The sequence below is a fragment of the Anoplopoma fimbria genome, chromosome 24 (genome assembly GCF_027596085.1).
Source record: "Anoplopoma fimbria isolate UVic2021 breed Golden Eagle Sablefish chromosome 24, Afim_UVic_2022, whole genome shotgun sequence".
NCBI lineage: Eukaryota > Metazoa > Chordata > Actinopteri > Perciformes > Anoplopomatidae > Anoplopoma > Anoplopoma fimbria.
In genome coordinates this window covers 6,498,183-6,523,226 of record NC_072472.1, presented here as the reverse complement: position 1 = coordinate 6,523,226, position 25,044 = coordinate 6,498,183, and the positions used below count along the sequence as shown (strand labels likewise).

General features: G+C 42.3%; 1 protein-coding gene across 1 annotated transcript; it reads left to right on the top strand.

Moving 5' to 3' along the window:
* The first annotated feature begins 379 nt into the window (after window positions 1-379).
* On the top strand, window positions 380-17,674 carry fgfr4 (fibroblast growth factor receptor 4). Its single transcript, XM_054625206.1, has 20 exons — window positions 380-917; window positions 2,922-3,134; window positions 6,356-6,454; window positions 6,620-6,670; window positions 7,418-7,687; window positions 8,122-8,211; window positions 8,318-8,484; window positions 8,622-8,745; window positions 9,738-9,928; window positions 10,186-10,324; window positions 10,565-10,758; window positions 10,926-11,071; window positions 11,378-11,499; window positions 11,591-11,701; window positions 11,879-12,069; window positions 13,917-14,039; window positions 14,411-14,481; window positions 14,673-14,810; window positions 15,401-15,506; window positions 16,009-17,674. The coding sequence occupies exons 2-20, from the start codon at window positions 3,038-3,040 to the stop codon at window positions 16,183-16,185; spliced, it is 2,607 nt and encodes an 868-aa protein (XP_054481181.1). The 5' UTR covers window positions 380-917; window positions 2,922-3,037; the 3' UTR covers window positions 16,186-17,674.
* The last annotated feature ends 7,370 nt before the right edge of the window (window positions 17,675-25,044 follow it).

Genomic DNA, 25,044 nt, shown 5'->3' with positions numbered 1-25,044 from the left:
TGCAGTTTGCTCACAAAATATTTAAAAGTTGTGTAACTTTTTGATTGTGGCCCTGTGGAGAGGAGGGGGGGAGGCAGATGAGGGTCTTTGGTCTTTTCTATTTGCAAGCTCTTAGGGAGGGATGGGGGCTGTTTTTAGTGTGGGGGGTAACAGAAGAGCACCCCTCCCTCCCTCTCTCTCTCTCTCTCTCTCTCTCTCTCTCTCCCCTCCTCCTCCTCCTCCTCCTCCTCCTCCTCCCCTGGCTGCTCACAGACCATTGTTGTTGTGACTGCCGTCCTGAGAGCAGCAGAGTGCTGTATGAGTGCTGGTGTGTGGAGGACGCAGTCTATCTCTCTCTCTCTCTCTCTCTCTCTCTCTCTTCTCTGCAAAATAAGTGAGACGGACTGAGGAGGCTGAGCTTCACATTTGAGCGGCAGAGCTCAGATCTGATCTGGATACAGCCACAGGAGAGAGGAGAGGCGCTGCGTAAAGACGCACGTAAAGTTATCCAAGAGAGAGGACTCTAAACCACCTCTTTCTCGGATCTTTTTCCACTATTTTTAAAGCGAGAAGGGACAGATTTTGGGTTTTTTTTAATATCCACTTTCTGGCTTTCGTGTTTGGTGTCCTTTCTCTCCATGGATTTAGCCCTGTGAGCTGGCTGCAGTGGACTTTGCCCAGGGGGGATCACAGCTCCTTCCACCGGCCACCAGCAGAGCCAGCAGGCAGCTGTCGTTCATGGTCCCAGGGGCTGTTTTTAATGGATTTATAAGCTCGACTTTCTATTTTTTTTTTCATAAACTGCTTCTGGGGAAGGTACACCAGAGCTCCAAATGAGGATTTCAATATTCACCGGTATTGAACGGGACAAGGAGTGATCCCTCCCTCCCTCCCTCCTCTCCCCTTGGTGCCAGTCATCCCCTGCGTGGACAGAAAAGGTGGGTGAATACAGACCGAGACAGCTGGAGATGTGTTGCTTCATTCATTTCAGCTGCAGTGTGTTGGTTAAATCACAACTAAAAGCCTCGATTCACAACATCTTCATTGATTAGAGTGAGTTCATTTGTTTTCATAAAACAAGCTTACTTAAAAGAGGCACAAGAGTTGCTGGTTCTTTTCTCCAGCTACCTCGTTTGCATTGTAAATCCTCGTCTGCTGTGGACTCAACATGGGAAACGTGGACTTGGGGAGAAGGAACTCTTAATATGAGGTCCAAACAAGTCGCTTTTGCCTTTTAGACATTGAACCTTCCACACGGACTATTTGTTAGAAGGAAAGACGCTCAGAGCGGAGTTTGAACTCTTGTCAGACCACAACAACAAAAAAAAACAGCTCACACTGAATGTAATGCTATTTCACCCTCATGAAGTTAATACATCCACACCCTTTGCATGCTGACAGTCCAGATCAGACACTTCTGCGGGGAAAAACATCTCATTCCAGTCATTTTTTTTAAATTAACAAACTGTTTATTACTTTATTTCTTTGATTGATCCCTTGATGTGTCAGACACTTTGATTGACTGACAGCAATATAAGGTTAAATTAGGTATGTTGGAGGCTAACAGTGCATATGACTTAAGTGGGATTTATGTGTCAGAAGGATTCAGTACATTAAGGATATAAACCCACACAGTGACCTCTGTCTCTTGGTAGAAACAGCAGAAAGCAGTAGAAGTGTTTTGGCTGCAGCAGTGAGGCAGCCTGCCAGCAGAATTAGCAGCAGCAGGAGAAAAAAGCTTTTTTTTTTTTTTTCCAGTCCTTAATTGAGAAAGAATACGTTTCATTCAGCAGGCTGGTTCTTTAAACAGGGTGTGTGTGTGTGTGTGTGTGTGTGTGTGTGTGTGTGTGTGTGTGTGTGTGTGTGTGTGTGTGTGTGTGTGTGTGTGTGTGTGTGTGTGTGTGTGTGTGTGGCGAGGCCACAGTTGGTCGGACCAGCAGCAGAGAAATCACCGCATTATGTTCATAGTTTGCCTGCAGAATGAGTTCTCGGTGACAGCGTTGTGCTTGAATTACATTTTGTAAGTGTTTTTAATCTTTTTTTTTTTTTTAGTATTGCTAATTGTATTTTCTCATGGGATTGAGGCATTTGAATATTTTTTTTTAGAGAGATGCAAACTTGTGGAAGTTTTGTTATTAACTTTGCTCCTATTTCTATTAGAGAGCTTTGATATTATAATAGCAGTGATGCACTCAGCATTTTCATAAAACACGTTTAAATATTTTTTTTAGAATTAACTCATTTTCTGAAAAGAATGCCAATTATATATATATATAGCCTAAATCTTAGTGGCAACTTCATAATTTTGTCATTGTGTGATAAATAAATAAAACGTTGGGCTACTGCAGGCTGTGATTAGCATGTATTTTACCTACTCTGTTTGGACCAAACGGTTACCCGTTTAAATGAGAATATCATTGCCAGAAAGTGAAGTCATGAGTTATTTTGTGACGTAAAATGCTCAAATTTGAGGTATCACATGAGATCAGATCAGACTGATGCTCTGGCGAGCAGTCACCTGTTTTCACCTGAAGTCTCATCAGCTGCCAGTCCAGTCTCTCTGCTGCTCCTTCAGATTCTGTAGCTTCCTGGCAAGTTTCAAGTGTTTTCCCAGTAAGGGCCCATTATCCTGGGGCAGACTGAGCCGGGCCATCCATTGACAAACAACAGGCGGTAACAGCCCTGCGCCTTATTCATGACGCAGGAGAGCCTGGACAATGTAGGGCCGACGAGCGGGACAGTTATCAGGACATCTGGTTAGGAATACAGCTGCCCACAGTCAAAACAGGCTCCTTTACTATTTGTCTGAACAATTGTTTGTGGGTTTTTTCCCTGCCACCTGGTTTAAACTGCACAGAGAAGTTTGTGTCTTTAGCTGCTCTCCAGACAGATCTCTGATCACAAGATAACCGTCTCCCATTGTGGTTGTTTTGCATCTGCAGGATCCAGATTTAGAGGCTTTGTGGGTTTTCTGACGTTCCCAATGCCAGAAACCGGAGTGTGAGGCCAACTCCAGGCTTCCAACGTATATTTCTACTGTTTCTACCAGAAGACACGCATGAAGAAGATGGAGAGGATCTGCACGTTCTGCGTTCTCCTGCTCTGTTTGATGGACAAAGTCTCGGCTAAGGCCATCCACAAAGGAAGGAATAAAGGTAAGACCTGAACTGCTTTTTGTTTTTCTGCAGGTGATGATGTTTTTAAAATCTGAAATCACATAATATTAAGATGCTTCACTGATGGTTTCCTTCCTCACTTTTGGGGCTTCGTGTTGCATAAGTAAGATATACTCATGTGACGGAAAGGTCTGATTGTATTACGTCTTAATTCGCAGTTAACTGCTCCGAAAAAAAGGTGCGACACAAAATAACGGCGTGCGTCTGCAATGGTTTGGATCAGCCCACTTTCCCTTCTTAGAAAGTGTAAGTTTATTGGCAGCCATGACCACAGAGCAAGTCAAGGTGACAGGAAAAATGACCGAGAGGCTGCAGTCCAGTCTTGGAAGGAGAAAGGTGGGGAGGAGGGGAAAAAAAGCTCTCAGTGTTTTCGGCTGCCGTAAACTGAGCTACCTGATCCGTCAGAGGCCCTGGGGCTCGGAAGTGTAAATCTGCCTGGCTGTGAGCCAGCTGTAGGGGATGAGAAGGAGGAGGAGGAGGAGGAGGAGGAGGAGGAGGAGGAGGAGGAGGAGGAGGAGGAGGAGGGGAGCTTTTTCATTGATGCTTTACAAACAGAAGCCAATGCAAAAAGTCAGCCATTGTCAGAATGTTTCCACCGAGTTAAGGTTGAATCAGTAAACTTGTCCAATACAATCAGCAAAATGAGTTGCTTCTCTTTTTCCGTGAAGTAGATGATTTTTTTAAAGTCAGATTAAAGGACTAATGGACATTTTTCTGTGTAGACTGATGAAAGACAAAGTGGCTTGCTACCCCGGGGGGCATCTTGCACAGAAGCTGTCTCTTCTGCATCTTTGTACTTTTGGGCCCCCGCAAGGCCAGCCGAGGCTTGCTGGTTCAGAGGACAAGAAGCAGAAAAAAACCTCTCGGGTTTATTTAGGACGGAAGAAGGACGAGTTAAGAGTCGCACCAGGATTGATCATAGAGTTTTCTTCAGGTCGTAAAACATGCAGGTTGCTGCTTTGGAGGAAGCGTTGCATCTTTTATCTTGATCCTTTGGAGTATCAAACAGCTCCTCAACAATTCTGTGATATTTTTCAAATAGACTCAAATCAAAGTGGAAGAATGCTTCCCAATTTTCTGCACAGAAACAAGCCACCGGGCGTTTTCTGTCATGTTGCTAAATATAATTATACATATAATGTTACTAACCACATGCTGCTAAATGCAGGGATCTGACTTGTTCAATGTTTTTTTTTCCTCCCCTCAAGAAAAAAAATATTTCAGTCTTGTTTTCTGCCACATCATTACAGATTATAGAAGAGTCTGAGTATAGCTTTTGTCTGAACATAGCTGACTAGCTTGAATGGCTTTTGGTTGCTTTTTATTCATACATCAGCGCAAATATAAAAACTGGAAATATACATAGATGATTTCAAAGTTTGGCTGCCAACTTAAGTCCTTGCCCGGTTTAATCCTGTTTTTTTCTAAGAGATAGAAAAAGCTTTCCTCCAAAAACAAGGTTAACAATGAGTCCCGAAGAATGCCATCTTTTGCTTCTGTAGAAGTGGGTTAGCAATTTATTTTTAAGGAGTGCATCTGCAGAACAGGCCGGAGCTGTGTTAATTATAACTTCTCATAAATCATGCATCTGTAATGCCTGCAAAGTATGTAATCATATCTAATGCTAGATGATGACACAAGAGAGCAAATGCTTACATTAACTGTGCATACAAATCTGGGATGTTGAGCTTGCAGGTTAATTTCTTACCTCAGAAACAACCGTGTGACTCAAGGTCTTGAACTAGAATTCTTCAAGAGCTTCGCTCAGAGAGTGGACTCCCAGCAACTTCATATTTATGAATATAAGTTGACTGATTTATATTATAGCAACTGCGTTATATGATATTGTCAAACATGCAATATCTGTTTATCTTTGCTTTACACAAGGAGTTATGAAATACATCAATAAACACTTATATAATATTCACAATGTGTTATAAATCATTAATTTATTGGTTACGTCGTAAAGATAGTATTTATGGGGTTCAAATTAAGAGTTATTTGATTAAACTACAGCATTTCTCCATAGAACAAAACTGAATGACTTTTCCGGTGTTCTGTAGCTGTGCAGTTATAAAGCGGACCCACAGCTCTGTTCCCTGGGTCAGGGCATGAGACTCCTCATTGTCCCAACTGGTTTCCACAGAGAGCTCTGCTCCGCCAGCCATCAGCCGCCCGGCCGGCCGGCTGATGGCTGGCTCGCACCGGCCGAGCGGTTTGTTTGTGTTGTGTTGTGTTTTGTTTGCCCCCTCGCCTCTGGGTGACAATTCACACTCTGCCGCGAGTTCAACTCCCGGGCACCGTTCCCTTCTCTGCAAGTTCATTAGCACGGCCGTAAGTGTGTGTCTGTGTGTGTGTGTGTGTGTGTACTGTGTTTGCTCCATTAGATGAAGATGCTTTTTGGGATTTCTTATTCTTAATATTTGGAGCTCAGAGGACCGGGTTAATGTGTGTAATGTGTAATGTGTTCACATTAAAACTATCCATTACCACGTTTTTTTTGTAATTTGTTTTCCTTTTGGCTGCTTTGACCAATCAGCGTGTCTGATTTTCCACTCACAAAGGTTGTAGCAGTGTGTGTGTGCTTCTGAAAGCACTTCACTCCGACAAGGGAACAGATTGCCTTTTCACTAAGCGCTCGCAGGAAGCAATCAGACAGAAAATTGCCCTGGAAAATTGCTCGTTCTGAGTGACTGAGCAGCGAGCGAGGTCCTTGGCCAGGGCGCACATATGCTCCAACAAGTGAGTGGGCGAGCACATGAATGGGCGAGTGACCCGGTGAATGGGGGGCACTGTGGCTGATGGTGACACGATGGTAGCCGGGTTATCAGGGCACTCTATCACCGGTTCCTAGTTGCATTAAATGACAGCGACTGCTAAGGAACATGGTGTACTTCTGTTGCTGGACTTTTCAGAGGTAAACTGAAACCTCAAGGGTGTTTTTAGACATATTTTACTTGAGAGCTCGTTCAGGAGGTTTGTAGCAGTTTGTTAAAACGCTAGACTCTTTTATTCTGTGAATAAATGTTTTGGAATTCTGTCCAAAACATGATACCTGGAATCTGGTATTTTAGAAGTAAATAAGAATCCTTCAGAGGAAGAAGGGTTCTTCCAGCTGGAAATCCTAGTCCAAGTGAAATGCCTCCCCAATATCAATAATAAAGACTAATTTCCTATATGTATCTCCTCTTTCTTTTCAGATCTTCGGGTCTCCAGGCCTCCGATCATACCAGGTTATCCAGAAAACACCACGGGGGTGGTGGGTGGTCGGCGGTCAGCGTGGATGGAGGTCCTGCCTGGTGAGACACTCTTATTTCACACCAACATTTTGGGGAAAATCTTGGTAGTTTTGGTGCCAACTTCATACAAAGAGCCCATACTTTTAGCGCAATTATACTAGAATGCAGCATCTGGCAAGACCAAGTGTTATGTTATATTCTAACCTCAACTTTTTACTCCCACAGGTACCATAATTTCTCGAACTGTGGACCTGACTGCTGCAGACATCCCATCAGGTAACCTAAATCTCGTGCTGGAAAAATGTTGAATCCAAAATAAGCACTGTGAAATCACAAGGTGTTTCAGTTTGAATCCCTTTCTGACATTGCAATCCCCTTAAATATTTACGATGCATGAGTTTAGGCTGTCTAGAATAGGTTTGGAAAACCAAGAAAAGACAGCACAGACTCTTGAAGATGGTATGGCAGCCATCTGTGTGGGCTCGTCCTCCTCCCCAGGCTGGAATGAACTTCTCCCCTCCCATCGCTCACTTAGATCTCCAGTGAACCTTCACCACCCCTCAGATTTACTCTCCGTCCACTGTCACGCTGCAACATGTTCATTAGCTTGCAGCTTCTCTTCTTCCTTCTTCTTTCTTCTTTCTTCTTTCTTTTTCTTCTTTTTCTTTCTGTTTTGGGAGGGAGTTTGCAGTGTTAGCTAGATGGCTCTCAGTCCCAACAATAATCCACAGGGGGAACAAAAAGATGAAGGGGAGGAGGAGGGGGTTGTGTGGAGGAGGGTTGGGTAGGTCAGGCCTCCTGGTCTCCATGGTAATTTCATTGTGTGTGTGTTGGTAGAGGAGATAATGGAGTTGAAGTGTTGAAGGTCATAGTTGAGGGGACGGCTACTTGCTTCAGAGAGGAGATTAAGAAATAACCTTCTGACATGTGTGAGAAAGGGTAGAATATATAGAAAACGAAGGAAAGAAATGAAACAAGATGCACAGACTTAATTTTGTGCTGATTTTCTTTTTCTCTCAACAGATGTTCTTGACGACCTGAGTGAGGACACCACAGAGCATCTTCTGCTAGAGCCGGGAAACGTCCTGAAACTGCGCTGCGACCCGAGCACCCGGCCCGGCATGGCGGTGACCTGGTACAAGGAGGGGGTCCGGGTTCTGGCCACGCCCCGCATCCAGATCCGCGGAGCCATCATGGAGATCACAGATGTGACATATGAGGACTCTGGCATTTATGTGTGTGTTCTCCGGGGAACCAAAGAGCCTGTGAGGAACTTCACCATCACTGTGGCAGGTAAGGACACCAACACTGTTAACTAACAGTTGTTCTGTCGATTTAAGATTTGTGGTGCATGTCACTGTTGATGTTAGTTTGTTTTTTTTCAGCAAAATGTTAAGCCAAGTCAACATTATTTACTTGTACAAAACAGACACTCTTTGTTCACAGACATTGACATTACATTTGAGATGACACAAGTCGATTAATCAGTCGACAAAATTCAAAAGCAAAAAAGCGGTGGTTCCAGCTTCTAAAATGTGAACATTTGTTGCTTTTCTCAAACTTATAGGATATTAAACTGATTATTTTTTAGGCTTTGGACTGTGGGTTTGACAAAACAAGCACTTTTTAATAAGTCAAATATGTTGGTGCTGTAGGATTGCAAAGAGCATTTTCATAGACCAAAAACAATCTTCAAAGTTTCTCATGTTGCCTTTATTTGTTTTCAGACTCGTTCGGGTCGGGGGACGATGATGAGGACAATGGATTGGACGACTCATCGGCTGAGATAGAAAACGACCAAGTTTACTTCTCCAGAGGTATGTTGTTGTTGCTGTTCCCTTTGGAATTTGTACAGCTTAACCTCCGGGCTTCATAAGAGACCTCTCTGACTAACGTCTCATTGTCTGGTCTCTATCCATACAGGTCCTTACTGGACCCACACTCAGCGTATGGAGAAGAAGCTGTATGCTGTTCCTGCAGGCAACACGGTGAAGTTTCGTTGCCCGGCCATGGGCAGCCCCATTCCAAGCATCCGCTGGCTAAAAAATGGACGTGAATTCAGAGGAGAGCACCGCATTGGGGGCATCAAGGTGAGAATGGGTTTCATCTCCTGCATGACATTCATTCGGATAATCCGGTAGAGCTTACAATGATATGAAGTTTTGTAAAATACAGGGAGTGTCTATCCATGCTTATGTATTTTTTGTGTGTATTTTTCTTTGGCTAGCTGAGACACCAACACTGGAGCCTGGTAATGGAGAGCGTCGTGCCTTCAGACAGAGGAAACTACACCTGCATGGTGGAGAACAAATACGGCTCCATAGCTCACAGCTACGTCCTCGATGTCCTGGGTAAGAAACAAATGATCCACCGCTGTCTGGACACAGAGTGTGTGCAAGTTCAAAAGATTTGGGTTTAAGTTAAGAATTCAGGTTCACAGACATAAGAAATGATTCTTTGGATATGAGTATAAATACTTTCTGGCTGACAGCGTTTACGGCAGCGCTATCAACAGTTATTAGTCAGGACTTGTGGAAAAGGCATGCCTTCAAATAAAAGCCTCCAGTCTGAGGGAGGGCATAAGTGGGGGGGTTGAGTGGAAGGTGAAAGGGGCGCCTGGGCAGGATGTGGACGGTTGGGCGTCCACACCAGTTTTCTACCTGACCTGTGACAGGAGATCGAGGAGGGCTGCGGTTTGTTTGTTCATTTGTTCGCTGTCAGTCCACCGCGGGGTCAGTTTCCGTCCCCGTCGACGGGGGGAGAAGACTAACGAGACAACTAACGAGATCAGAGAGCGAGAGTAACCACAGATCAAAGAGAGCCCGGCGAACAGCTGAAAAAGAGCCACGCTAATGGAACCAATTTCCAACCCAAAATGACATTTCCTGCTCTTGTATGCCAGCATGGAAACACATTATATGTGACAGTGACAAATTCTTGGCATTTGTAGACATTTGTTTACAAAGCAGTCATGTTTGCCGACTGTGAAACGGCCAAATATCCGGATTTCATTAGCCACCGCTCACTATGATTCCAGTTTCCTGTATTTGGCCTGTCTGCATGGACTCCTTGGTGAGAGGAGAATTTCTGAGGCTAAGCTTGGCAGATCAGTTAAATCTCTTTCTCCATGTCCCCAAATTATCTTTGACCTGTTGCCCCGAGAAGACAGAAATCCTTTAAGCTTTGACTGGTTTCTCTTTCATCTTCAGCCACTTTGCTCATCTCTTCTTTGATTTCTTGCAAATTTCCCAGCTGCGGGACTAATAAAGGATTATCTTATCTTATCTTATCTTATCTTATCTTATCTTATCTTATCTTATCTTATCTTATCTTCCCGACACAGAGCGTTCCCCACACAGGCCCATCCTGCAGGCTGGTCTACCAGCCAACACCACAGCAGTTGTGGGAAGCGACGTCCAGTTCCACTGTAAGGTCTACAGCGATGCCCAACCTCACATTCAGTGGCTTAAACACATAGAAAGGAACGGCAGCCGCTACGGTTCTGACGGGACGCCCTACGTCCGGGTCCTCAAGGTTGGTCAAACTTTAGCTAAAGTATGTTCAAGTTCTTATCTTTGTTCTGATATCCAAAAGACTGGAACCTGCTTTATCTTTTACCTTTATCTACTCCCATTTGCCATAATATGGTTATGACTTCCTGACAAACAAGTGCCCTGAAAAGTAGCATTAGTTGGCTAAACAATAGTAAAAACCTCTTAAAACAAGTTGTATTGTGATGATTGTTGGATACTAATTGTTGATGTCACTTTTTCTGGAATTGTGTTGTACAGACCGGCAGTCTGAACATGTCAGAGGTGGAGGTGCTCTACCTGTCCAAAGTATCCATGGAGGATGCAGGAGAGTACACCTGTCTGGCTGGAAATTCCATCGGATTTGCGCACCAGTCTGCTTGGCTCACCGTCCTCTCAGGTAAAAAAACAAACTGAAGGCTACATGAATCAAAGCTGAAACAAATGAACGTAATTGCTTGAATGATTTAACTTTTAATTCTTCAAAAATATGCTTACCGCCATATGCTGCACAAATTATTTTTTTTATATTCTTGGCTCTTAATTGGCAGCAAGAGATTCAGCAAGTTATATCTTGGTACAGAAAATCTTTGAACAGGTAAAATAAAAATGTTTTTTAATCTTCCATTTCTTCCTATAGAGGAGGAAGCAGCAGACGCTATGGACACCTTGGAGACAAAGTACACAGATATCATCATCTACGCCTGTGGTTTCCTGGCCCTGATCATGGCCATCGTCATCGTGGTGTTGTGTCGAATGCAGGTCCACCCAAGAAGGGAGCCGTTTGACGCCCTCCCTGTCCAGAAGCTCTCCAAGTTTCCTCTTCGCAGACAGGTACAGGGCGCTTTGCATTATGGGAACTTAAAGTCGGTCTTCTCTAACTTTGAGAAGTAGTCGACTATGACTAAAGTCCCAGAGTATGCATTAGTTTGCAGGGAGCAGGTTTATAGTTCCTTCCTGTATGTTCCTGTTAACTAAATTATTTGTTCCTCTTCCTTTAGTACTCGGTGGAGTCAAACTCGTCTGGGAAGTCCAGTGCGTCGCTGATGAGGGTGGCTCGCCTCTCGTCCAGCTGCTCTCCCATGCTGGCTGGAGTCATGGAGTTTGAATTGCCCTATGACCCTGACTGGGAGTTCCCCAGAGAGAAGTAAGTTGTCTGCAAGTTAGAATCACTTCCACCATCATCTGCAAAGAAATAAAACTCGGCTGTCGCGTTGGAAATTGTTAAGAAAGCGATGTGTTAACAGAGTTTACTTGAAAGTTCTTGCAAAGAGAGTATTTCTTCACCAAGTTTAGTTTGGCTTAGTTCTGGGACTCATTTGTGGGACCTAAAAAGAAACAAGGCCGCAGCCGGTTTTTGGCTCTATCTAGCCTATGCTTTAAAAAAGCCAGAGCCCCAAATTATGGATTTGTACATCTTATTTTTGCTAACTTTCGCTCTTTCTCTCTCTAGTTTAACGTTGGGCAAACCTCTAGGAGAAGGCTGCTTCGGTCAGGTGGTCAGAGCCGATGCCTACGGCATCAACAAGGACTCTCCGGATCCGGCTTCAACTGTGGCGGTTAAGATGCTCAAAGGTATGAAAGAACTGATACAAACACAAAAATGCCATTGGAGATCAGCGTAAATCTGCTCTTTCTTCTAAACAAAATGTATCCCTCCCTATAGATGACGCCACAGACAAAGATCTGGCAGACCTCATCTCGGAGATGGAGCTGATGAAGGTGATGGACAAACACAAGAACATCATCAACCTGCTTGGAGTTTGCACACAGGATGGTGAGTGTCTGATTTAACTGTTCTAGTTTATTTCTGCTTCAACTAAGGGTCCTAATTATCGTAAACCTCAACAAACAACTAATTTAGTGTTTCAACGATGGTGGTCCCAAGCCTCAAGGCTAAAACAACAATAGAAACAACCCCGTCCTTCATGTTGTTTGTGTTCCCCCCCCTCAGGGCCTCTGTATGTTCTGGTGGAGTACGCCTCCAAAGGCAGTCTGAGGGAGTACCTGCGGGCCCGAAGACCCCCAGGCATGGACTACACCTTTGATGTGACCAAGGTGCCTGAAGAGCAGCTCACCTTCAAAGACCTGCTGTCCTGCGCCTACCAGGTGGCCAGAGGGATGGAGTACCTGGCCTCAAAAAGGGTACGCTCACTTTAAAGATGGGAAATAACTTGTAGTAGAAAAGAAGCTATCTGAGTCTGTGGGGACTCAAATAAATTCTTCAAGTGTTTCATGGAAGCAAGAGGCAATTGTTTCAAACACTTATACATAATTATACAATCCCTATACATTTATTTTTGGGGCACTTTGTGTCTAAAGAGTTTCTGTAATTTCCCCCAGCAGTTAAAAAGCTTGTCAGGAAACGAAGATTAAGTTCAGAAAAGAGTCTATTAATTGACCAACTGACTAACTGGTAGTTACTTAACCCTATTTGATATTTGATAAATAATTTAAGCAACTCGTCAAGTCAAAAAAAGCAGAAAGGTCTTTGGTTCCAGAGATAGTTGAAGACATCATCTCAGGTTATGGGAATTCATGATATTTTTTCCCATTGATGGACTTAACAATATTGGAAAAAACAAAAAAAACAAATGAGCACTGTTGTTTTCAATGTTAACTATAAACATACAGTTTTTTTTGCTAGTTTAAGTAGACACTATCCATATGCTTACGTAGCCCCAACAGAAATGTTCAGTACTCAAATGTAATTTGAGATTTCTAATACTTAGTTATAATACTTTTGGTGTGAGCTGGACAATTGATTTATGGTTTTAGGTGACCTCAAGAAACTTAACAGGGAGGTTTATAAATCAGACCGGGAAATAGAGCCACAAAAGGATAGCAGGATAGTAAAAGGCTTTGGAATATCACGAATTGTGATTAGGATTGAGTTGTTATGTAATTCTGTGTTTTTGGATATGGGCACTTGGCCTTCAGATGGATCTCTCTTTTCATCTGTCTGCCCCTTTTCTTTCTCTCTTTCTTCCCATCCCAACCCCCTCATGTTTCTATTCCTTTCATTTACCCAGCATGCACTCTGTATGTGTGCTCCTTATCAACACGTCTCTTTGTCTGCCAGCCGGTGTCTCAGACAGGCATTCCTGAACAGAAAGCTGCCGCAGCTTCAGTCCTGTTTACTCTTCTCCATCCATCTGTCCGTCCCCTCCATCGCAGGGCTTTGTCCTTTTTAGCGCTGCCATAAATCTGTTAGCAAACAGGCAGCAGAGCCGTCGTCTGGGCGCAGGCATCAGGTTTCTGGCTCTACGGCCTCCTAAGAATGCAGGAGCCTGAAACTAACCCTCCATTATGGGGAGACCCACAAACCAAGACTGGTTCATTTTGCACATACCCACAAATCCCACGTCTATTTCGAATGAAAACCAAAATAAACTTAATGATATCCATTCAATGTGGGCAAACAGTGCCTTTCTTTTTCTTCCCTCCCAAGGGGTTTGTTTTTTCTTCAAACTCCCGGGTTTCTATATAAAGACATTTTAATTTTGTTGCGCTCACTTAAAAAGAGGCGCTCTGTGTTGACTTTAGACTCCTGAGTCTTTACATATTCGGAGAGAATCTGCAGTGAATCATTTCTACCTCCCATAACTCCATGTTTTTACATGAATGCTCCAAACCGCAGCCTGGAACAGACGAGAACATGGCGCGTCACAGGTCTCAATTTAAAATTATGCTTTTACATTTCATAAATGTAAAAGCATAATAATAAAGTTCTGTTTAACCCTCTTGTTTGGCCAGGACTGTAAATGTATACTTATGCCAAAGGGGGAGTGGTTTAAAATCAAGTGGCAACATACTTAAAAGAAGAAAAAAAACAATGCATTCAGCCCACTTTCCAAATTAAACTCTGAGCATATTATTGTGGGCCATTTAAACTTTATGCTAAACTTCTAATCTGAAGACCCAGCTGCTGGTCTTAAGCTCACTTTAGAGTTTTATGCAAGTCTTTAATTCTCTCTCTTCTCTCTCTGCAGTGCATCCACAGAGATCTGGCAGCCAGAAACGTTCTGGTGACGGAGGACAACGTGATGAAGATCGCTGACTTCGGCCTCGCCAGAGGAGTCCACCAGATCGACTACTACAAGAAAACCACCAACGTGAGTGACAGTTTGTAGACGCATGTATTTAGGAATTCCTTTTTTTCTGCTCCTGTAGCTTTCCAGGGAGGAAATTTGTTTTCCAGTAGGGAGAATAAGAAAAAAAAAAAGGCTGCTTGTATACATGTCTGCTCCTCAGCTAGGACCCTTTCACAGCGTTAATAGTCCTCAAGACAGATGTCTGATGTTTAACTCTGATTGGCAGCAGGCTTAATGGGACTTAATTAGAAAAACAGGGTAGACGAGGAGGGAGGAGAGGGAGGATTGTGAAGGAGAAAAAAAGACAAACATTTTAGAAACAGAAAGCAGAAAGTGTGAGTTGTTGTGATGAATGAAGTCGAGGCTCTAACGTGTCCTTGTTCGCTCTGCAGGGACGGCTGCCGGTGAAGTGGATGGCACCCGAGGCTTTGTTTGACAGAGTCTACACACACCAGAGCGACGTGTAAGTACTACTTCTCGTATAAAAAAATACCTGCAGGGAAACACAATTGCTTTTTAACAAATACCATCATTTTTTCATAACCATTTCTTGTCAAAGCATCACGTAATTGTACTCATCAACTCTTATTAGTCTTACATTGTTCTACACCACTGTAAAGAAAAGTAGACCCTGATCCTCTCGTCTCTGCTCAGGTGGTCGTTTGGTGTTCTGATGTGGGAGATCTTCACGCTGGGCGGCTCACCGTACCCTGGTATCCCCGTCGAGGAGCTCTTCAAGCTGCTGAAGGAAGGACACCGCATGGACAAACCCTCCAACTGCACACATGAACTGTAAGCCAGACTGTCTTACTTATGAGACTTTACGTATGTTTTAGGCTGACAGCAGTGAGGGAGGGGTGTGCACATCATATGTATGACGTGAACTTCCCCTCCCTGTATGTATAAATACAGGGTTTGTACAGCTTGGAGAAGTTTTGGAACCCAGAAAGTTTTTGTAAAAGTCATTAAATATGCTTCCCACATATCTGTATAATAGAATAAATGTGGCGCAATTAAGATCAACTGAGAAAATCTGTATTGATGAAACAAAACTTGAATGTTCGGCAGATCATTTTTGTCAAGTAACATTGTTCTCAGTGTGGGGGAACATCAGACTCGGACCATTTAGTCTTATTTTTTATTCAAAAAAAGACGTTTCAGAGAATGTATTGTCATGAAAATTTGTTTCAAAGTTATGGAAAAGTCTTTATTGATAAAAAAAAATGTGTATGCTCCCTGTAGATAGCATATATAACATGAGAATAACAACCTTCAACTAAACTTAAACTTTGCAAAGCTGACAATGTTAAACGTTTATCTCATTATAGATTTTCTACATGCTCAAATTAAATATCGTTGTGTTTTTATTTTCTTCTCCGTAGCTACATGATGATGCGTGAGTGCTGGCATGCTGTTCCCACCCAGAGGCCGACCTTCCATCAGCTGGTGGAGGAGCTGGACAAAGTGCTGCTGTCCATCTCTGACGAGGTGGGTTTCAAACACACATCCATGCACCCCCCCCCCTCCATGAAACTACACAAACACACATGCACACAGCTTAACGTATGCACTCGTGAAGATGAACACACACATCCTCTCTTTCACAATCTGTGGTCCAGATGTCTTCTGTTCATGAGAGTTAATGCACAACGAGCACAATCCAGGGTTTAGAGACTCCAAACAACAAAAAAATCAAATGTTTGGCTGCAGCGTCCAAAGAGCTGAAATGTAGATTGGTCAATATTTCATGTGATTGATTTCTTGGTTCTTACATCCAAAACACAGATATTTCTAGCCTTTAATTTATCTCGGTAACGGATGCAGTGGTCTTAAAACATTTAAATTTGCATTAAATGAACAGTTTATTCACTCGCAGTCTGGCAAGCATTTGAGAATCTGTTTCCTGCCATTTCTTTTTTTAAACAAACACTTTAATGTTTCTTGAAACTCCAACATTTCTCTAATGTCTGAACTCCCTTTCTCCCCTCAGTACTTGGACCTGTCGACGCCCTTCGAGCAGTACTCCCCGTCGTGCGAGGACACGTCCAGCTCCTGCTCCTCCGACAACGACTCTGTTTTTACCCACGATGCCTTGTCCACCGACCCCTGCCTCCTGGGCTACCAGGACGTGCGCTCCAGGATAGATATGAAGACGGCGCTCCGATAGACTCCCAAACGGAAGGCATCACCACGTTTACAGACATGAACACAACACTTGTAACACATCCACTGGCGGCCATATTGGAGGTTCGCAGAAGCATTTCATCAAGTTAAAGTTGGACCTCCATTATGGCACCAGACGAAGCCCTTAGATATAGGTGGGCATTTATACACACACATATAAACACATGTATGCAAGTGGAGCACTGAGGCCGGTGGGCTTCATCACATGGTGAAAGTTTGAAGAAAAACATTTCATCGTGGGCAGAAGAAAAAAAGAGGACAAACAAAAATGCGGTACTTTGGACTATCAGCTCTGGCACTGTGCCCAAGAACAGTTGTAAACGTTGGAGAGCTGCGGCACTAAACACAACAGGAGAAGAACCTGGTACTCGTAAAGGCCTCGAAATGCTTTCTTTGATCAACTCTCCCTCAGCGAGGCGAAGGACAATGATCTCCTCACACAACCCGAAACCAGGGCGAGAAACAAGACATTTTAAACAAAAACAAAAAGATTTATTTTGCTATGATAAAAAAGAAGAAACAGATAGTTAAATATAAATCTCTCTATATAAGATTATTTTACTTTTGTGTTGCTTATTTAAAAAAAGAAAAAACGGTCTTAAATCTCAGGATCTCGTGTGCTAAGAAGTGGCTGTAGTGGCAGCAAAGTGCCTGAATTTACGATTTCCTGTGAATATATTAGAATATTAAAATATTGTATGTACATATCAACAGCAGAAAGACGATTGCCTTTATAAATTATTCTGAATGACACAAAAATGAAGGTTATTGGAGGCGAAAGGAGAGAGGAATTTAATCAAGTGTTTTAAGTGCCAAACCTGTTGCAGCTGTCATATTGTCTTCATGTTCGGGTTTCATTCCAAAATATTCAATTTAGTGGGAACATATGAACGCAATGATCCCCTTTAAATTAAAACACAACATTTAACTCACCCCCAAAACACAATCTAACAGTAGATGCTATTAAAGATTGGTTTGCATCTGCGGCTTTTGAAAAAAAACCAAAAAAAAAAACAGTATTTGACAACCCAAGAAATCCTTCGACTCAAACCTCAAATGTATGTGGTCCAAAAATTATGGATTTGACCTTTAACGATGGCTTAAAATTTTGGAATGAAACCCTCCATTTGTTATTTTGTAGTAAACTGCTTCGACCTCCAGCCCAATCAAACAATTTGTGGTTAAATACCAGAAGGAGTTCCAGTTCTTGTTGCTGCTGTTGGAAGAAAACCATCAATGTTTTAGCTCCGATACAAAATTCTTAAGTCATAAAACGAGTTTAGAAAAGCTCTGGGTCTCATTAACATGTTCAAAACAACCATGTACAGTTTGAGACAACACTACGTGGTCTTCCTCTAACAACAGCTTCACTCTTTCAGTCTGCATTGTCAGAGACAGTGGGTCCAGGGTGGGACCCCACCCTGAAAGGAGGACTGACGATTCAGCATTGGGGACTCCGTTGGGGAGCTGGCCCTGGCAAGGGAGGGGGGGCACTGCATGTGAAAGCCAGTGTGATTGATTTCAAATAGAGGAGAGGGGGTGGAGGGAGCCTCCTTTGTCTGGCTGTAACCCTTCACCCAGCCCAATCTGTTGGCGAGGGGTCCTCAGGTCCGCAGCCCGGCCGGACAATGAAGGCTTTGCAGGCTTAATGGGTGTGACTGCGGACCAGAGGGAGTTCTGTATGGGGGTGGGGGTGCTGGTGGTGGGGATAGCTTGGGCTTGTGTGCAAATGAAGAGGCTCTTATTATGTTAATGTCTCCTCTTCTCTCACCAAACGCCCCTATCTTTATCCCCACAGCCACCATCTCTTTAAATTACAAATCTTAATTCAGATTCGCCGGTGGGACCAGCTGCAGAAAAAAACTCCCCCCATGTCCCCGGTCCACCTCCTGAATCAGACCGCAGACACAAACAAAACCACCATTTTTGACAGTTGTATGGAAATGTGCTTGTCAGAATTCACCAAAGTTTACCAAACTGACTCCATTGAACAAACAGATTTTGGTGAGAAATACATGTGACTGTCTTAAAATGGCTGATACCTGCATCCCCAGCTGTGTTTGCTCCATTAATCTCTGGTCCTTTTTGTTTAAAGTGAAAAACTAAGTGTTTCATTCCAAAATGAAGTGTAACCAGCTAACTGTTTAGTCAATGAAGGATTTCACGTGTCTTCTCTCCTCATTTGTTTTTTGCTTTCCATGCTGTCAATCATCTGGTGACAGTTGGTGTCACATTTTGGAATGAAGCTCTTTACATTTAAATACAATCATACGCAAAGTGTCTGGAAACATTTGCATCTTTACATTCCAGTTATCTGCTCTTCTCCCAGATACAAACTGTAAACAATCACAGCGTTCTTAAACATTTCCTTGAGAGAATTATTTTAGAAATATCTAATTTATTTGTTTATTGTTTTGTTTTTATATGAAATAAAGTATAATTTAAAATAAAGCAGCTATGTGTTCTTTTACTCTGTCTTTGCATTAAACACAACGGTAAAATTGGCTTAACTGATGCTTTCATTGGAAACCTACAAACCCAGACATGATTTTAACGCCTTGCCCCTCCAGCTGTGTGTAATGAGCTCCGGAGGCTCGGAGGCTCATCTACTTCGCCTGGCTGCAGCTCCCAGCTCCCTGCAGCTGCATGCATTGCATTGACCCACAAATGTTCTTCTTTTGTCTCTCTTTATTGTGGTTTCTAAGTGGTAAAATTATGTAGGATATGTTCCATGACATATTATGTTCACAAAAAAAACAAGAAGAGAAAACAGAATGGTACATAATGATAAAAAAAAGCATGCATACACATACAATTTAAATCAACAGTAAATTAATAATAATATAAGATAAATGCAGACTTTTTCCTTTTAAGAGAACAGCATTGGATTTTCTTTTTTATATTGTTCAGAAAGGGATGCTATACTTTATTCAATTGTCTTTGAATATAAGTCTTAAGAAATATAAATATTTGTATTTTCTCCAACTCAAAGAGATACTTGTTTTAGAGATATCGGCCGTAGATGTCTGTCTTCTCTCTGATATAATAGGTCTAGATGGCACTCGACTTGTGGTGCTCGAAGCACCCAAAAATGCATTTGAAAAACTCAACAGCATTGACTCTTTCCTGAGCATTATATTGAGTTACCGGGTCATGATTTCTGGAAAGAGACATTTCTGTTGAGTTGTGTTCGTTGGGAGTATCAGCCAACTAGATTAATTTTATTGGGTTCATTTGTTCTCAGGTTTTACAACCTAAGCTTTGTTTTTGTAATTTTTTGTCAGCCATTTTTATCAGTCTTGATAAACAAATGAACAGCTGAAATCTTGGAACACGGTGACGTTGCTACATCGAAGTCCAGAGGGGTGTTTAGATAATCAGACAGGTTGTTAATGAGCCTCCAGCTTGTCGAGATGATCTAAACCACTTTATTTAGAGGTCATATTGTTTCTGTTTGTGATTGTTTTGTCCTCCACAGAAGTTAAGTTAATCTGATGGCTAGTTTCCAAACTGACTGCTCGTGTTTTTTGACCTCTCAGACTTTTATTTTTTATATATTTTCTACCTGTGGCCATCAAACTATATAACTCATTCCTCTTCTGCTGGAAGGACAGCACACAAATCAGACACTTCAGACATATTCTATTGTTCATATATGTTAATAGTTTTATTTTATTGTTTTTTTGCTATTTTTCTGTTGTAATCTTTAATGTAACTCTGGCACACTAATTTATTTTGGGGATTAATAAAGTTCGATCTTATTGTATCTTATATTATCTTATTTTATCTAGTCCAGACCTCAGTATTTACATCAGCAAGTAAGTAGGAAGGGTTAGTAAAATTATATTATGACGAAAATTAGGAAACTAGAATTTCCCACAAAATCTGCACTTTTTCACAATTTGCACAATTTGACTTAATTGTGCAAGTCCAGAACAAAATAAAAAGTAATCCCTTCAACTTTAGTGTTCTCTTAAACTACACAAAAAAAAGGTGTCCAACTTTGTACAATTCATCCATTTATAAGAAAAACATAAAAAAGATAGAGAGCCCGCAACAGACAGAAAGAGAAAGACAAATGTGAGAAAGATGAAAGAAAGAGACGGCGAGACGGGAGAATCAAGAGATGGAGGTTAGGGGTCAAGAGGAGGGAGGAGAGGGCAGCAGTGATCCCAGCCAGCCCAGGCTTTTGAAGTGTGTGTGTGCGTGTGCGTGTGCGTGTGTGTGTGTGTGTGTGTGTGTGTGTGTGTGTGTGTGTGTGTGTGTGTGTGTGTGTGTGTGTGTGTGTGTGTGTGTGTGTGTGTGTGTACATGATTATGTGTCAGTGTGTGTGTGTGTGTGTGTGTGTGTTATCTCCTTTGTACATGGTGTGTGGTCTGTACATTGGTGTGTGTCTCTTATCTCCCATGTACAATAAATCTTTTTCACCCAGAGCGTCTCTCTCTGAGCTCCCCTCCTGCATTTGCTGATAAAAGTCTTAGTCTGGATGTCTGGAGGTGTGTGTGTGTGTGGAGTGTGTGTGTGTGTGTGTGTGTGTGTGTGTGTGTGTGTGTGTGTGTGTGTGTGTGTGTGTGTGTGTGTGTGTGTGTGTGTGTGTGTGTGTGTGTGTGTGTGTGTGTGTGTAACATTAATTACTACCGGTATTATTAAAGTGCTATTTTAGACGTGCATGTTGAGGTCCGGACATGTTCGGTGGAGAGACGAGATTTTAAGAAACTTGGAACTGATCTACTGTGCTCATTAATCCCCTCTCTTCCAAATCATGTGAAATACTTTTTAAACGTCCTATTCTGTGTGTTCTCCTCGGCCTAGATGTCCCACAAACATTGCACATCTGCAGAAGTCCAAGTCAGGTCTGAGATGTCTCAAAAGCAGTATTGGACTGGTTGTTAGTTCCAACCAGAGTACAATTACTCACTTAAAACATCAGAAATCTTCTGTTTAGGGCATCCTGTTGCCAGTATTTAGTACCATGTGAGTTCACGTGAACTGCAGGTCATGGTTACTAAATGCTTTTTGGTTTAAACCCACATCCTTAGCCACACATGAGACTGTCAGCTTTGATCAGAGGGAGCAAGGCATATTCCAGATCCATTCTCAGATAAATTCCGTCCTGTATTTGCTGGAGCAACGGCAGTTATCATCACTTGGAAAATTTCAATAATCAAAGGATCATATTTGTTTTGAAGGCACTGAGACGAGACACTTTGATCCTTATAAAGGCAAGAAAAATGCCCCTGAGAGGCAAAATAAACTGAACTGCAGACAATATCCGTCTCTTCTTTCTAAAGTCGTCATCCTTGTAACATCATAGAACTTCCAACATCTCTAGCAGCCTAAATATTTAAGGTTTGCTGTGCCAAATATTGTATCGTACCAACTCCAAAACCGCCTCCCAGTTCTCAAAGTCACCTGGAAGCTATAAACTCACAATGGGATAAAGAGTTTGTTTGGGAGATAGAAAGAAAGAAAGCAGACTCATGATAGAAAGACATAAATAAACAAAAAAAGGAGAAAAAGATCTTCAATTATTCAAAACTGACTCTTTTACATGAACTAAAAAGCTGCGTTTTGTTTTGTATCTTTATTTTTCAGTCTTTCCAAAATAAGAAACATATGAGCCAAAGTGTAAAGAACGGCTAACACTTAGCGGGTCAATATCATTAACTAACTGAATTATTATGTGGGGTTAGAGGCGGCTTTAGATAAATACCTGATCAGGACTGGAACCTCAACAGCTGCTACTGTATCAGCTTACACTCCTTATTACGTTACAGTGGGTAAAGTTACATTTTCCAAACACATTGGTTAGTCCTCGTCCTCAAATCTTGTCTATTTTATCTTTCATTGATTTATAAATAAGACATTGTCATCCATTTCTTACAGCGCAGTACATTGATGTGGTTTTAAAGTGAATCCATTGCAAACATTAAAAGTCAATTTGAGACATTCAACTAACACTAAGATCAGCAACTAAAGTTAGCAGTAATTAACTATATGGTTCAGCTCATGCAATCTGCTGGCGCCGTTGCAGCCAGCAAAATAAACAGCCATCAGCTTCAAATCAGAAGCAGCTTTTTGTGGGAAATCAAGAATCCATTGTTTTTAAAAATGACCATGAACTTCTGCCCGACCCGTTTCTCCTGCTGGAGGTATTACTGGGATTTAAACTCATATTCCTGCGTCAACTGTGCACCCCAATTCAAAATACATAGCTACTAGCATCAACAAGCTTTATAATTTAATGCACTGACCAAATAGCTTGGCATTAAGGACATGTCCAGGGTTTGAAATAGGGGGAGCTACGAGGAGCTTGGCTCGCCTGAAAGAGACACGACTTCTCCAGAAAGCCTCCCCTGAGAAATTTAGAGGGAGCTCTAAAATATAATTTCATATTTTTGGTGCCACTTATGGCCTACTTTGAGGCTGTGGTTTCATAATTGTTATAGAATGCAGCTTAGGTCTGGTCTGTTTATTAAAGCAACACAAACCATTTTCTTGAAATTGAATGTTTTTTGGGGTTTTTTTGTCCCGGGTTGAATATTCTCTGTATGATTTGAAAATAGGGCTCTCCCAAAAGCCACGGCGTAATCTGAACACTGGACCCTGTGCTGTTCAGCCAGTTTGTTTTGAGGCTACAGCTATTGCACAAGGCTAGTCGCTGTTTTTGTTGTTGTAGTTTCTTATAGTTTGCAGTACTTTGTGGTCCTTTGTCATCTTCTCTCTTTAATGTCTTCAGACTCCTGACGAGTCAGCATTTTGTGGGATGAAACTTGGACTGCTTTATGGGACATTTTGTCATTTAGAAAAATCTAATCAGCCAGTAAACAGAATGAGGAGATGGACTCGTACATGTAGTAACTCTGTTTATCACTGTTTAAAGTTTAACCGTTTTGCTGCAGCACACTGAACCCTGGACCATAAGCACACAAACAGTTTACAGCCCTGTACTCTATGTTTATGTGTGTGTGTGTGTGTGTGTGTGTGTGTGTGTGTGTGTGTGTGTGTGTGTGTGTGTGTGTGTGTGTGTGTGTGTGTGTGTGTGTGTGTGTGTGTGTGTCAGGTCCAGTGTAATTGTAGTTGGTTGCTCTACTTTATCTTTGACCTCCGGAAGTATTTGTGATTCTGTCGGCACACACAGTGTGTGATAAGGCCAGGAAGAGAGTGTGGACACAGGATGTTGAGTTAACGCTGGGACAACATGAGAGCGGCTTATCACACAGAGGAGCAGCCATAACACAACAGGCAGACACGTGGATCCATACTAGTGTCTGCTGACACGGCCTGCTGCTGGAGAGAGGAAACCAGTTACATCAAAGACGCCTGAAATATAAAAAAAGACATGTGACCCTGGCCTAGTACTTCCTTCAGCACATTTAAATGATCTGATCTGTCCTTGGCTCTGGGCTGGGTATCTGTACTTGATACCAGTAACGGAATAATCCAGTACCAATAAGTATTCAAACGATACCTGCAATCAATTAATCACCTAGCCAAATTCCTTGTATGTGTAACGTACTTGGCAATAAACAGCTTCTGATTCTGATTCTGAATCAATTCTTTTTGAGCTAACATGTAGAAAAAAAACCTATTTGTATTGTTTTGATTGCAGCCAATCACCGCAAGCGTACTTTGATTTTATGCAACCTGTGATTTGACCGCTACTGCAGCAGCTACAGCCTATACAGCCTGCACACGGAGATGTCTGAGCCGGTGGCTAGCAGCTAATGGTGCCAACAGCGCTTACAATGGCAACAGTGCTGACAAAAAGCTAACAGTTTTGACCTGTGGAGAAATAACGGAGTCAACATTGCGATTTTAATAATTAGTATTAATGCATTGATTCAGCATCCCAATGGTATGTAGGTAGGTTATATAAGCTTATATGATGTTTTTGAAATTTCACTGACCAACAATCATTTGTGCTGCATTCATGTGGTGTGGGAATAATCAGAAAACTTGATTAGTTTCCTTTGCTCTTTCTTCTCATGCAAATACTGGAAACAGCTATCAACGTTGTTTAAGCACTGGGCAATAAAATGCAACACACCTTCTTTGTAGCGTCCATGATGTTTTTGCAGTACGACTTAGCTCATGAACCCACCAAAGACGAAAGAACGGCTTCTCGACTCTGGAAAGGGGACCATCCGAGGAGCATGTTGATGCAACATTAACCTGTCTCGACGTCCGTCTCAATTCTAGTCTGATTCAATTGGCCCTCCATGTTCATTCAGTGTTGACTACAGTAACTTTACAGATTACAGTTTTTTTATTTTTTATTTTATTTATTCAGTGAAAACAATGTGTGGACGTTGTGCCATGGTTCATGGTTTGCTGACGTTAGTGGATATACATCGTCTGACACAATGACACATCCTTTACATTTTCTCGGCCCTTTACATTTGAATCAGAACACAAGCTGTTGGTCAATCACGGAAGTTGGGGAAGGTCAAATGTTTTAAGTTACGTCACAATCCGTCGCCCGTTGGTAATAAAAAACAATTAATACATGTAAGAAAAACGACACACAGAACTTTTAAAGTGTGTCAGACCTTTAAGAGTATTATAAAAGGTTACAATCGTTCACATGTCACATGGAGAAATATCGGTTCAGCTTTTGTACATGAATTATAATTGAAAACTTGAAATATCTCAGCGTGTGTGGGTGTGTGTGTGTAATAGAGACAGCATGATACTTTGACTGGGACAGTCTGCAACAGGACGGATCAGGTAACATCATAGGACAACCCAAGGTCACGGGTGATGCAGCAACGACCCCCCGCCTGGCGTCTACGGTTACCCACGGTTACCCGCGGGGCCATAACACAGGCGGATGGAGCTC

What these genes read in the sequence shown, in the direction of transcription:
- fgfr4 (XM_054625206.1), top strand. Translation starts at nt 3,038, where the DNA reads ATGAAGAAGATGGAGAGGATCTGCACGTTCTGCGTTCTCCTGCTCTGT. An exon ending in CCAAGTTTACTTCTCCAGAG is followed by an intron (nt 8,212 to 8,317) that starts GTATGTTGTTGT and finishes CTATCCATACAG; the next exon opens with GTCCTTACTGGACCCACACT. An exon ending in TGCTGTCCATCTCTGACGAG is followed by an intron (nt 15,507 to 16,008) that starts GTGGGTTTCAAA and finishes TTCTCCCCTCAG; the next exon opens with TACTTGGACCTGTCGACGCC.